The sequence below is a fragment of the Trichomonascus vanleenenianus genome (genome assembly GCF_965637985.1).
Source record: "Trichomonascus vanleenenianus strain CLIB 3782 genome assembly, contig: TRVA0_012S, whole genome shotgun sequence".
Taxonomy (NCBI): domain Eukaryota; kingdom Fungi; phylum Ascomycota; class Dipodascomycetes; order Dipodascales; family Trichomonascaceae; genus Blastobotrys; species Blastobotrys vanleenenianus.
In genome coordinates, this window is record NW_027481875.1 from 251,251 (window position 1) to 265,578 (window position 14,328).

Here is a 14,328-nt window from a genome sequence, read left to right on the forward strand (position 1 = left end):
AGCTCAGTTAGCTGTGCACAGTTAAATAATCTCCAGCTCGTCACTGCTTGAGTCGCTCTCAAGCGTGACTGTTTTGGCCTTAGAAAGCTTTACTTTTGAAGCATCGACGCGCTCAATTCGCGTGTCCTTGGCCTTGCTCTCAAACAGCAGTCTTTTGGTAGGGTCAAATCCAATCTTGCGGACGGTTTCCGGGGTAAACAGTCGTGGCTTATCTGAATCCGCCTTATCGTAGTCCTGCTCGTCAACAGCTAGCCCCTTCTCATTGTATTCGCGCATAAGGTACGCTTCGGGGCGCTTAGCCAGCTGCTGCCTAATGAGTTGCTCTTTCTGCTGAGACTTCATCCTCTTGGCCGCTCGCTGCTCTTCGGCGTTCTTTTGAGAAAGCATGTCTTGCGTATCGAATCCTCGCTTCGTATGGCCCACTGAGCTGCTAGTGTAGATGAGTCCACCGCCACTGAGTCTATCCAATTGAGGCCCCTCTGGTAGCAGCCCGGTTTTGCCCTTTGTATGATTAGTCCCGCCATAAGCAAACTGCATTCGCTGACCATTCTTCTTCGGGGAAAACATCTTGGTAGGTGCTGCATTAACTTCTTGTCTCTTTCTGCCCGTCCTCTTTACGCCCAGCTCAACATGGTATTCGCAGTAGATATTCTTTGCCGTATTTATCCATTGAGTGCATCGATTGCCTGACTTTGTGTTAGCCTGACAGTATCCAAAGTCCTTTGCCCTTCCAACTTCAAGCATAACATCGTCTTCGCAGTTTAATGACAGACCAAACGAGACAGCACCTGCTTCTGTCTTGGTGGTGTATACCTCGGGATTGAGAATGGCAATCAGAGTACCATCCTGCACTTTCCAGTATTTCTCAAACGCCTCGCCATGAATCGCTAAGCTGATGTCATAAACCAAGTCAGTAAGCGTGATCATAATAAATTTGTGGCCAAACTTGTTCTGCTTTACTTTCGACTTCCGGGCCACCACGCCCATGACGATGAAGTTCGGGTAGGATGGAGGCATGTAATCTGGGGGCGTCACCTCTGCAAACACTTGGTTAATCAACAGGATCTTCTTGTCCTCCAGCTCGGCCTCAAATGCATTTTCATCCATGAATCGTCGAATCAGGCGGAGTTTGGTGTATTTCTCGTATGAGAAATCCTCTCCGGCAAGTTTTACAGCTTTTTCATTCTCCCCAACATTGGTCTTTGAAAAGGACTTTATTCGGTCCTTTTTTAAAACTTCAGCCTGATGCTGCGATTCAACTTGGTTCTGTCGTTTCTGTCTAATCTGTTGAGCCAGAGAGGTCTCAGGTTTGACGTTCTCAACTTTAGTGTGCTGCGGCTTTGGACGTGAGAGCTTAACACCATTTACTGACGTCTTCTTTTCCAGTCCTAGTAGTACTCGCGCTGGTGATTTATTTGGTGACTTCCTCAAGGGAGGTGGTGAAGGGGTCCGGTGAACGACAATTCCTCTAGATTTTTTCGGCGTGGTAGGTCCGGCAGACTTGTCGCGTTTATTCTTGAGTTTCGCCTTAATCTCGGCAAGCTGTTTGAGAAGGCCCTGCTCATTATCACTATCCGCCATGCTTTATCGAAAACTGTGAAGTCGAAAAGCTGGTACGCGGTCTCGACGCGTAAAATTGTTCAGCCGTGCATTAATTAAGCCCCCGCGCGATCTCCGCGGCAACGCGTTTTGTGATACATTTCTACTTGGGCAGTGTTACGTAAGTTTATAGAGCTATTCAATTTTTTTCCATCTGTTTGCCATAGTTCATTTTGATCATGGCCCGGTGTTCCTCTTTTATGTTCATGGTACAGGGGACATGGTATAAGTTAGTACCGTAAATGGTATATTTTTGAAGATCTGTGCTTCATACAGTACCAGCCGATTTCAATCATAATACCAGGGTAGAGATTGCTTTAAATCTGATTAAAATACGGTTAAAAATATAGTGCAATGACATTCTACATGAAGGTGATGTGTCAGGTAGGGAATATGATGAGTACGGCATTTTCCTATGCATGGCCTAATTTGACATGGCCTAATTTGACTGAAAAGATGGATAAACTTATACTCACAAAAGAGACTGCAGTATTTGTAACCCAAAATATACCAACTGCACTTCATCTTTGATGATAGCAGCTGAACAACCCGTCAAGGTTCATATTAAATATTTCAACATTCCTATGTATTTAAAGAGATGGCTTAGGTTGAAAATGGATTCCATTTCGTACTATTATATTAGACATTACAAACAGATGCTATTCACAAGTATTGATTTTCATTTTGCGGCAAGGATGTTACTTCTGCCATGTTTTGTTTTTATCTTTTGATTACGCCTTAACGTCTTAAGCCTTCACTTCTTCCTTCTTGACCTCCTCGACCACTCCATTAGTATCAGCGTTAATCTCCTTGGTCTTTGGCTCCTCGACCTTTGGCTCTTCAACCTTTGGCTCCTCGACCATTGGCTCTTCAACCTTTGGCTCCTCGACCTTTGGCTCTTCAAACTTTGGCTCCTCGACCTTTGGCTCTTCAACCTTTGGCTCCTCGACCTCTGGCTCTTCAACCTTTGGATCTTCAACCTTTGGCTCTTCAACCTTTGGCTCCTCAACCTTTGGCTCTTCAACCTTTGGCTCTTCGACCTTTGGCTCTTCAACCTTTGGCTCTTCAGTCTTTACCTCCTCTACAGCGACATCATTCGTCTCCGGCGCTGGCTTGGAAGTAGGGTCCTTCTCAGAAATCGATGCAAGATCCTCAGCCTTACCACCATAAGACCTGGGAACCCAGTCACCAAGCTCTTTAGCAACGCCCTTTGCATCAGAAAGCACGACAAACTTCTTCTGCGTCTCCTTGGCAATCCATGGCTTGACAAGCATGAAAATCCAGCTCATGACCCGAGGAACGTTGACAAAAAACTTTCGCTCCAGCAACTCTGGGTAGTAGCTCTGGAACATATTAATCGTCTCCTTCGACGCAGCTTTGGTATCAGAGTCCAGTCGCAAGAAGCTCACATCATCGTAATCGTGCACTTGGGTTATGTACGAAGTCTCTTCCTCCGAGAAATCACAGAGCGCAATGCTTCGCTCCATGAGGCCAACTCGCCATCTCAGGAATGCCTCGAGGTTACCAAACACCTTGGCTCGGTCCTTGACGGCACCATAGAGGTTCCAAGTGACCACCACGCCGCCGGCCTTAGTCAGGAGCCCCACCTCGTCATAAAATGACTCGTGAGTCTCCTCAAAACCAGCCGCCAATGGCTTGAATTCCTTTCTCCATTCAAGCGTTTTCTTCAGCTGCTCCGTGGCCGTAGTGATCTCGTACTCATTAGCTTGGAGAAATTTTCGCAACAGCCGCTCTTTAACCGTATCGTCGGAGCTTCGCAAGTCGACACCAAACAACTCAGAGTGCCCCGTGGTCTCAATCAAGTCGCTAAGGAGTCCCTCAAGCTTCTCGTAGGCCAATTGCTTCTCTACTTCGTTCAAAACCATCCTCTAAATGTACTTTCCAAGTCTTTCCAGCTGCGTGTCCCTGAGGTGTAGAAGGGAGATCACCAGATCAGATAATATTATATACCGTTTCCCCAATATGAAAATAAAGGGGGTGCATAAGCAGATCGAGGCTATGAGGCGAGGCGCGTCCACCACCCGCGTGCGCCCGCGCACGGGGGACGGGTCTGAAACAGATCCTTGCAAGCGATTATCAGACGTTGTCTCGTCGGCTGCCTATTTGTTGGCGCGCTACAATGGGGTTAGGGGATGCACCCTGGGCCTTGGCGGATCACGCCTCACGAGATGCGGCGAGCCGTTCTATTGTCTTTTTCGTTTTATCCACACCATGCTATGTCGCATATCCAAATAGTATATGTAAGTTGTGTATTCGTATTCTAACACTAGCGCCGTATATCAATAAATCATAAAAAAAATCGGAAACCAATATGAGCATATGCGAGGCATTTTTGAGAATTAAGGGAAAAAAAACAAAACGAGGTCATCATTGAACAATAAATAAATCCCAGCCATTGCGGGTCGTGGTCAAAGCATGGATATCTATATCACCCTGACCCACGACCACGGTGCGGCCGTCGATACAGATCCTTCTCTTGGCAATGTCGTCTTCCTGGACCACTATCTTGGCTACAATGCCATTGTCGTCCAGAGCCCTATAGACGACGCGGGGGTTCGAAACGTGGCTGCCATTGTCGTATGCTTGCGTCATCACCTCCATGATGTCGGACGCGCTCATTTCATTAAACTGCACCAAGTGGAGCTTTTGTCCACCCGACGGCGAAATCGTAAATGTCTTTTCTAGTTTTTTCAGCGGCGTGAAGAGCACGTACGAGTGCGGCCCCTGATACTCCTCCATCTTGAGAGACTCAGTAATGATCCGGACTGTTCCGTGATAGGCCTGGGGCACACTGAGCAGGTTCCTAGCCGCGAATTGGAACCGCTGGGCTCCCAGCTTGCGCAGCTCGGACGAGTCACTGTCTGCCACGAGGGACGCATGGAAGCCCCAGGAGCACACCATGAGAGAATAGAGGCTCTCTATCGGCGCATTAGTAGCCTGAAGGTACGATTTCGGCGGAAGCGACACCTTGAACACGTGCAGCGGGACCATATTCCCGCAAAAGAGCCTCGAGATGGCGTGCGGGATCGAAGTGTGCCCGATTGAGTTGGACAGAGCATTGCCGGTACCAGTCGGGATCGCGGCAATGGTGAGGCGCAGCCGGTTTACCGGCTCCAAGCTGTTGACAAACTCGTGGATGGATGTGTCTCCAGCCAGGAAAATGACCGTCGACGAAGAGGAGAAGGACCGCGAGTGGTCCTCAATCGTGCGCGGAGACGCCGTGGATACATATACGTGGGCCAGGCCAAACGCCTTGAGCAGCGGGAGCAGCACTGAGAAGTATATGGCCGAGGATCGGTGCGTTCCTGAGTAGGTCGAGTCAATAACGGCCAGGTTGCGCAGGTGCGTGGGTAAGAACGGCGGGTAGTATGATATCGAGGACAGGGCGTTCGCCGGTGCCAGGTTGTATCGGACTACGTACTCTTGCAAGTGAGGAGGCACCGACTCCAGTTCGTGCTGGACCAGGACGGGCGTCGGGTTTGCCGACGACGTCAATTGCTTCTCCTTGTACGCAAAGAGGGTATATTTTGAGTCGTTCGGAAGGCTGGCTATTACCAGCGGTACCTCTTCCTCTTCCATCTTTTGTGTAAAATCCCCAGAACGCTTCCCTGTCGGATGATAGACGGTCTGGTTATTTTATTACTCGCCAAGTTTGAGGGCGAAAGGGGAGGGAGCCAGAGGGAAAGTGTAGTGGCAAAAGACAGCAAATATGGCTGCGTGAAAAAGGGATTTTTTTTTTCCTCAACGACAACCGGTGGTGGTTATTGGTACAGTTGGAGAGGGAAAAAAAAAAGTCGGTGATGGCGATCACTTGGGGTTCCGCGGACAGAATATATGTGCCTCTAAGCAGAGGTGCAAGGAGAGAGAGAGTTTTTTTTGTGTACAAGGCAAGGAGAGGCAATGGCTGTGGTATACTCCTGCCGGTATGCTGCTGCTGCTGCCTTCCTGCTTCCTGTTTGTGCTTGTGCCTTCTGGTGCTTCCGCCACTGATACGGTGTACAATTCAGACTCTCTTCCCTCCGGTACACTGCAGGACAAACCCAAAATTAAAGACACGACAAATTCCAACCTTAGATGAGAGGTTTCTACGGGTTTGGCTCACCGGCTAGATCCACAGGAGTAAGCCAAATGGCAGCGGGGATGGGGGGTTGTGCGGAAGAAGGTTCCAGGGGAATATACATGCGCACACACACATACACACACTCACACCCGCAGACAGAGGCTGAGAGAGATATATATACACTTACCCAGATACTTCACTTGCACAGAGTTCACGTTTTCTTCGGGAGACCTGCGCTGCCCCCTCGTTTCTGCCAAATGTATGGTGCAGTGGATAAAAGAAACTAATACCGGTACTAGCTTCTGAACGAACCTTGACAAATCCAAGGACCCTGCTACTCTCCGAGAAGCGGCTGAATTGAATAATTGAACAGAATTGATTTAGCGGATCTAATTTTTTTTTCAAAAAGAGATCCACGGGAATTAGGGTCTTATTTGTACCAGCTCTGCAGAATATATGATGACGGAGGGTAGGGAAAGAGGAAAAGAAACACGAAAGACCCCCAGGACGAGCCGGATGCTTGAGTGGTCATTCGCTTTCGCTTTCACGCAGCTGAGCTGAGCAGCACTTCTCATTACGACTCCGTTGCTTTTTTGGATAAAAATTCGTCCTCGTTTCCTTCTGGCAAACGGCTATGCATGGTTGCTTTTGGGTACCCGTTTACCGATATACCAAAGGACGAGAACGATGATCACTTACGGGCATTCAAAATTCATGTACTACAGGTGCTCCGTAAAGGTAATCCACAGTCAAATGCATTGCGTCCAGGGTCCCTATATTCAGAGACCAGTGTGGAATCAGGCCACCGCCGGGCCACTTGGCCCACAGTACGTATACCCAGAGAGAAAGAGCACATCCACACGCTTATCATGCATAGCCCGCATCCATGGCCGGCCTTTCAAGCAGTTTCAGTGATTGTCAGCAGCTGGCCTATGCGTCGGCCTTATCTTGGACCGCTGCATATTTCTGGCCTTTCTGCCTTTGAGAGAAAGCGAGAGGGGGAGGCAATGCTTAGCTGTTGCTACTAGTATACGTGTACACCCCGCTGCCTCAACCACCCAATTGGCGTTTACCTACTCGGCGGCTGTCCTGAAGACACGAAAACGGCCTGTTATCTGGAAAGCCAGTCGTGCGGTACTAAAGGGGGTTTAGGAGGTAATCTCTGAGCGTGCACAAATCGGAAACACTGGTGTCTCAGCCTCACCCGCCGCATCCACCCCAGTGGCCTCCCTCCAACCGAACCTTCAACTCATCGAAACAGGAAAAAGGGGGGGGAGAGGTGCATAAGAAGAATGTCACAGGTGCCCCCCCCCCCCTCCCTCAGTGTGATGTACTGACAGATGCGTATGGGATGTATGGCGCGTAGACGCACATGTAGCTTCCCGAAGTCCGATTTACCCTGCCCACCTGGTGGTAGCCGTTTGTGCTAGATTTTGAGCAGCGCGGCATTTGGTGGAGCATGGAGTACCGACATTGAGTTCATAGCACGCCTAGATTTTTAACTTTGCGAGTATATATGTATCCATCTGTCGTCGTGGTGCGAAATATTAAATGCCACGAGGTGTGTCTGGAACTCTATGTGATTGCGGGAATACACCAAATTGTTGAGCGGGTGAGCCCCGCCCTCTGAGGATATACGCATACCTCCGTAATTCGCTTTCGGACGTTCTGGGGATACGACTACTACAGTAGTGTAGTAGACGCAGGACTGTATAATCCATAAAGCTCATACTTGAACGGGTATAATGTACACGATGCCATGTATATGTGCAACAAATGTGCACCATGCCGAACTTATTATCCCTCAAGCAGATCACCAAACATGAGCCCAGTATTTCGTATCAACGGGAAATGATTAATTTTGTACTTTGATCTCTCTAACTGCCTTATTATGACCTTACCAAGACTAAGCTGCGTAACGCAATAATATGTGGGGTTTCGCAGCGACAATTAGGGCTGTCAATAGGGTAAATTACAAATCTTGCGTTCCAGGATGAAAAAAGCCGTACTACGGAAAGGGATCTGGATTGCCGAGTTAGATTGACATGTACGTACAGTGTACTTATGTAGACAATTGCACAGTCTCTTGCATACATGAATTGCTGTACATTGTACTGGTATATGTACTTATACAGAACACGTACGCATACGTAGTACCTAGGTATATCCTGCACTCCTTCAAATGCACCATGTCAATCTATTTCCCATAATTCCAACTTATATCTTCGCGTTATATATGTCGGATAACCGCCACTGCTTACCCAGGATCAAGGCTTTGGACTCCCTGCATTGACGCTCTGATTGGAGATTAACTACCCTTCTTGCCAGCCAGATTTACTTCCCACCTATTGCAACGCCATATCCTGGGAAATCGTCAGATATGCACCAGAGCGGGCGCTACCATTGAGCTTTTCCAGACTGCCTAGCTAGTGAAGGACGAAAAGCTTCAAGGGCAGCCCTTGAGCGTTGAACAGTTAAGTACGGGGTAGCAGTGCTAGTCTAACTCAGTCCACGAGGTATACCGCACCATATTTCCCTTAACCATCCTTAGAGCCAGAACGATATGCCCAAGACACGAGTTTTAGGAGCACCGAGATATAAACCACAAGGAATTGAAAACCGTCCCGAACATTGACCCGTGTGCTTTGGAAAAGCCCGAGCAGTAGTTTTAGCATTGGGATAGAAATAATAGCACCACTGTAGCTTTTTGGATGCTTCTTTTTTTAAGTTAGGTTAGTTTGCCGGAAAAGTGGTCCTTCATGAGTCTGAAAATTTTATTGTTCCGTTTATATCTAACAATAATATGTCTTGTACGTAGATGAGCTCGAGATTCCTGCTACAGAATATAATACCATGACAACCCAGGTACCACAATTGCAATAATTGCCAGGTACGACGTACTCTGAATCTTGTGCCATATTGGACAATAATCCTACAGCAATCTTTGTACCTCAACTTTGAGAAGAATAATTCCAGGTCCAATTTGTTAGAACCGATAATGAAACCTTGATCTCAATGCCACAATTTGAGCAGTCTATTCCTTTTTAAGGTCCAACAGAGGAAGACCCCGAATTGGCGTATGACCATGGCAACCTGCAAAGCCAGTAGTCACGTGACTGATAAGTTAAAAAATTACTGTTTAAGGTTGCCACGGGAACAGACCACTTAAATGTGATCTCAGAGAAAAAAGTAGAAGACCTTTCAGTGTGGTCCTCACGTTTGACCGGTTGGATGGGTTTTGACAGGTCGCATTGTGATCTGTGTAGTTTGTTTTATTTATTTTCTTGATCCCCGAAATAATACCCATAACGACATTGCTTAGGAATTATCGATTCTGCTATTCCATGGTTTTGCCACGATCCACTGACTTCGATTTGACATGACATCCGCCGCAGCGACTACCAACTACTACGACCTGCTAGGGTTACCAAGAACATGTACGACAGAAGAAATAAACAAAGCATACAAGAAATTGGCGCTCAAACACCACCCTGATAAGGGCGGTAGCGACAAAATGTTCCAAGCACTCTCTCACGCTAAAGATATCCTTATCGATGCTAAGAAGCGGGATGAATACGACAGGAAGACTGCCCCAGTATCGTCTTCCTCCTTCGGGACAAAGTTTCCGGCCAGTGGGAGTACTCGGTACTACCAGGGTCGGTACTCTACGTTCCGTTCAGGGTTCTACAACGCTGGCGAAGGGACTTACACAGCTCATTATAGATCTACTTACTTCTCCGCCCCGGATCCGAGTTACACTGAGAATCCGTACCAATATACTAGAAGGCAGCGGCCATTTGATGGATCGCCGTTCAGGAGGAGTTCGAATGATTCTACAGAGACTCACAGCAGCCAGAATGCCCAGTCTAGAGAAAGTCATTCGAACAATACCCATAGCGCGGGAACATCTTATCAGGAAAAGCGGAGCGCATTCTTTAGGGCATATCGTCCATCTACTACCCGCGGCAGCACTTTTACACATAAGACCTGGGGCAGCCGAGAGAGCAGCGAACAGCAGAAGCACGCTTATGCTGCTCCAGAAGTATCGGAAGAAGAAGACGTAGAGGAAGAGGAAGAAGACGAGACCTCCGATGTTCCACAGGAAATTAGGGACTCTTCTTCAAGCCCTAAGGAAAAGCGTACTAATTTCACTTCTACAAGGGACGCGTCGTATAACATGTCTGGCACAGCGTACTCCTACGTCTCTAGCGATCAACCGCCTCCCAGCCCTTCTGGTTTCAAATCATTTAAAGTAAACGGGCAACCGCGTGCCCAGAATAGCTTCACTCAGAATCCGCCTCCTCCTGGATTTGGTGATGACGAGGAGGATGACGAATTACGTGAAGGCACACGCAGAGATTTCACGAGGTATTATTCGTCGTCGTCGCGACAGAGACGTGAGCCAGAGTTTGTTGATTTAACAAATGAAGATGACGAGGAGCCGACGGGCGTTCCCGAATCACCACCCTCACCTCAAACGCGCAACTCATTTAGACAATCATCTAGTATCCCTAGCGATGAGGAGGGAGATGAGGAGGACCAAGAACAAGATGAGAATGATGAGATAGAGAGAGATGAGGGCGTGGATTTCAAGGAGCACGATAATGCGTTCTTCGAGGAGGATGACAGTGAGGCCGACAGCACGCCGGAAGGACTTAAGACTCCTTCCCGCAGGAACAAGCATCGTATGCATCAGAGTGGTGATGAAGATGATGACAATGTGACCCCTGACCAGCAAGGCTCTCCCAGTAAGCGACCTAAACTGCGTAAGCAGAATACTGGCGATAATGACTACCATTTCATTCACGAAGCATTTAAAAACGTTCCGCCTTTTACGCAGACAGACGGTAACTTTAGAATGGAGGATCTGGCGGACTCGATTGGTATAAAAACTGGACAAAGAGCCCACAGAGATGAATCATCTTCCAGTGAAGCGCGTCGACCAGCTAAGCAAGCACGGTTCCAGTCAACATCAACCCCAATCAATGCTGAACGTCCAAGGACCTTTGATCCATACGCCCAACAAAAACAACAGCAGCAACAGCAGCAGCAACAACAAGAACAGCGGACAAAACTTTTCGATCTCAGGGCCACCAATGAAGCACTTTTGATTAACGTCCCGGTCCCACCTTCAGCTCCCAGCCTTCAGAGTGTTACCTCGGATCAGCTACGTCGTTACAGTCATGCAATTGCGACATATCAGGACGAATGGAACGTATACAATGCCAAAATGACCGAGTACCACCGCATGCGAAACGAAGCTGATAGAAGCTATGGTATTTCCTACCTTGAATCCCAACAGGGTCTGGAAGAATATGTTAATGCGCTTCAGACTGATTACAAAGTTAAAGCATTGTGGCAGGCGGCGTTTGAACGCCATGTTCTTGCGATGAAGCAGTTTGCTGAAGTCAAGCTAGCCGTCGACAATCTCCAAGCCCAACAACGAATGCATCAAATGAGGGGTTAAAAACTTTTCATTTATTTTATTTCAGCTTACTGCATGCATATGTAAATATAGAGAATAAGCATTGTCAACTAGAGTCGGTTGGACTTATCAATAGTATAACGCCGCATAAGAAGCGGCTCTATTTTCAGGGGTCAGAGGATTGCCCAATTGGGAATTATCGGATCTCCGTGGACATATAACACGTTTCGGGAAAGGTGCCTTGGTGGTTGAAAAACCCATTTGATACCTCGTGGTTTTCAGCTACGCGAACGAAATAAAGGAAAATGGACCCTTTAGGCAAATGGACAGTGCTGTTTTTTGGCATTGTGTTCCATTTGATGTTCACAATGTCGATCTTTGACATCTATTTTGTGTCGCCGCTGGTTCACGGCATGGGACACTTCTCGACCCCAGCCCAGGCTCCTGCAAAGAGACTGTTTCTCATTGTGGGCGATGGGTTGCGAGCTGATAAGTGCTTTGATAATATTACCCACCCGTCTACAGGAGAATCAGGGTACCTTGCCCCTTATATTCGCAGCAAGGTGCTGAACGAGGCTACCTTTGGCATTTCGCATACGCGAATGCCCACAGAGTCGCGTCCCGGACACGTTGCCATCATTGCTGGATTCTACGAAGACGTGTCTGCGGTGACAAAAGGCTGGAAAGAGAACCCCGTTGACTTTGACTCTGTGTTTAACCAGTCGCGTCACACGTTTTCGTACGGATCTCCAGATATCCTTCCTATGTTCGCCGATGGTGCCAGCGATAAGGAACGGGTAGATGCTATTATGTACGGACATGAGTTCGAGGACTTTACTAAGAGCTCAATTGAGCTTGACCAGTTTGTGTTTGATCACATCGACGACCTGTTCTCTCGGGCCAGGAGAGACCCGGAGCTCAATGCTAAGCTCAAGCAGGACAAGACTGTTTTCTTCCTCCACCTTCTCGGCATTGACACCGCTGGACACGGTTACCGACCTTACTCTGCAGAGTATTATGACAACATCAAGTATATTGATCGAAAGATCCAGGAAATGGAGCAGATGGTGGAAGAATTTTACGATCATGATGGCAAGACCTCTTGGATTTTCACAGCTGACCATGGTATGAGCGATTTTGGGTCCCATGGCGATGGCCATCCTGATAACACTCGTACACCTTTGGTTGCCTGGGGTGCGGGCATCCCGAAGCCGGTTACTAACGCCAAGGGGTATCATGACGACTATTCCGAGCCTTGGCAGCTCAATTCCGTCAAAAGGAATGATGTTAATCAGGCTGATATTGCTTCACTAATGTCTTATCTTGTTGGATTGAATTACCCTGCTAATTCAGTCGGTGAGCTGCCGCTCGATTATGTTGATGCATCCAAGGAAACCAAAGCCAGAGCATTGAGTGCGAATGCATATGCTATTGTAGAACAGTACCTTGTTAAGGAGGCACAGACTGCAGCATCCCAACTCAGGTATGTTCCATTCCCGTCTCTGAGTGGTGAAGAGCACTCAATTGAAACCCGAAAGGCTGCAATCGAGGATCTAATCTCTGCAGGAGATTACGAAAGGGCCATGAAAAGTTCCGAAGAGCTCATGATTCTTGGTCTCAAGGGCCTCAGATACCTCCAAACATACAACTGGCTGTTCCTTAGGACACTGGTAACCTGTGGTTTCCTAGGTTGGATTGGATACGCATACGCTTCCTTCTTGCACCTATTTGTTGTCGATGTTCCTGAAAAGTCGGCGCAGAAGGTCTTCATTAGATTAGGGTCTTCTGGTGCTCTGGCGTCGCTTACATGGCTCCTGTGGTACCAACAATCCCCAGCTAATTACTATTCTTATGCTTTTTTCCCAGTTTTCTTTTGGAACCAGATATTTGAACATTGGGGAACGATAACTAGCGGCAGTCGAATGCTCGTTGCTGAGCTGCCGCCAAAGAGCCAGCTCAGCTCTGCAACGACAATGGTCCTGTTCGGGCTTATGTTGCTTGAAGCAATTGTGTACGGGTACTTTCACCGAGAAATTTTCTCGCTCTGTTTTGGTATTGCGACGATGTGGCCTTGGATCCAGAATGCTAAAGTTGCATACCAGAATATAAAATTGTCCCTGACTTGGGCGGCGTTATGCTGTGTCATGGCCACTTTCACAGTTATTCCGGTATTGAAGGTAGAATCTCTGGTGCAGATTGTGTCTGCTGGTGTCATTATGGTGTTTGCTGGATTCTACTATACCTTTGTCCTTTGCAAGGTTCTCCATCTTCGGAAAACTTCTCTCATGATTGTTGGGGTTCAAATTGGTTTGATTGCGCTTTCGGTAGTGATCACCTACTTCACTGTGCTCTCTTTGCAAGCACGCCAGGGTCTGCCACTTGGAAATCAACTTATTGGATGGGCAGTTCTCATTGGATCGGTTGTGGTTCCATTCTTCCACTTGCTTCGACCCGTGTCTGACTACCGATTCAGACTTTTGGTTATTTTCCTCGCATTTGCGCCCACTTTTGTTATCCTTACTATCTCTAACGAGGGGTGGTTTTACGTCACGTTCTTTGCGGCGTTGTTGACTTGGCTAGAATTTGAGTACCTCTTCTATGCTGATGTCAAAGAAACTAAGGTTGTTTCCGGCAAACGAAGGCTGTCATTGAGCGAGTTCCGTCTATCGTTTTTCTTCTTTTTCATGACCCAGATTGGATTCTTCGGTATCGGTAATATCGCATCTATTTCATCATTCTCGCTCGACTCCGTCTACCGGCTCATCCCTATCTTTGATCCTTTCTCAATGGGCGCATTGCTCATCTTCAAGATTCTTGTTCCGTTTGCCGTGCTTTCGGTATGCCTGGGCATCTTGAATATGAGACTAGGCGTCCCGAAATCTGCCTTATTCTCAATGGTATTGTCAGTGTCGGATATTCTATCGCTCAACTTCTTTTATTTGGTCGTTGATGAAGGTTCCTGGCTTGACATTGGCACGGGAATTTCACATTTTTCCATTTCCAGCGGATTGTGTGTATTCATGATCCTCTTGGAATATCTGTCTGGTGTTTTGGTTGCTGGTGTTCAAGTGCCGCAGGTTCATCCTTCCAAAAAGAATAACTAAACAGAAAAATGCAATTACGAAATGACAATTGTAGAATAGTCACTACTAATGAGTTGACGGTCTTGCAGACTGTATATTTACTGACCCATTGTTATGATAGCGATACAAAAATACATAAC

At 47.5% G+C, this 14,328-nt stretch overlaps 5 protein-coding genes across 5 annotated transcripts; 2 read left to right on the forward strand and 3 right to left on the reverse strand.

Moving 5' to 3' along the window:
• Positions 1-21: 21 nt before the first annotated feature.
• MCM10 (Mcm10p) lies at positions 22-1,581 on the reverse strand (the record flags this gene model as incomplete). Its single annotated transcript, XM_076684044.1, has 1 exon — positions 22-1,581. One exon carries the CDS (start codon positions 1,579-1,581, stop codon positions 22-24), a length of 1,560 nt encoding a protein of 519 aa, XP_076541798.1.
• Positions 1,582-2,345: 764 nt separating this feature from the next.
• Positions 2,346-3,485, reverse strand: SFH5 (Sfh5p; the record flags this gene model as incomplete). Its single annotated transcript, XM_076684045.1, has 1 exon — positions 2,346-3,485. One exon carries the CDS (start codon positions 3,483-3,485, stop codon positions 2,346-2,348), a length of 1,140 nt encoding a protein of 379 aa, XP_076541799.1.
• A 502-nt stretch (positions 3,486-3,987) lies between these two features.
• On the reverse strand, positions 3,988-5,199 carry TRVA0_012S02564 (uncharacterized protein; the record flags this gene model as incomplete). Its single annotated transcript, XM_076684046.1, has 1 exon — positions 3,988-5,199. The coding sequence occupies one exon, from the start codon at positions 5,197-5,199 to the stop codon at positions 3,988-3,990; it is 1,212 nt and encodes a 403-aa protein (XP_076541800.1).
• A 3,860-nt stretch (positions 5,200-9,059) lies between these two features.
• TRVA0_012S02586 (J domain-containing protein) lies at positions 9,060-11,147 on the forward strand (the record flags this gene model as incomplete). The annotated part of the gene is made up of 1 exon (XM_076684047.1): positions 9,060-11,147. The coding sequence occupies one exon, from the start codon at positions 9,060-9,062 to the stop codon at positions 11,145-11,147; it is 2,088 nt and encodes a 695-aa protein (XP_076541801.1).
• Positions 11,148-11,473: 326 nt separating this feature from the next.
• Positions 11,474-14,209, forward strand: MCD4 (mannose-ethanolamine phosphotransferase MCD4; the record flags this gene model as incomplete). The annotated part of the gene is made up of 1 exon (XM_076684048.1): positions 11,474-14,209. The coding sequence occupies one exon, from the start codon at positions 11,474-11,476 to the stop codon at positions 14,207-14,209; it is 2,736 nt and encodes a 911-aa protein (XP_076541802.1).
• Positions 14,210-14,328: the final 119 nt, after the last annotated feature.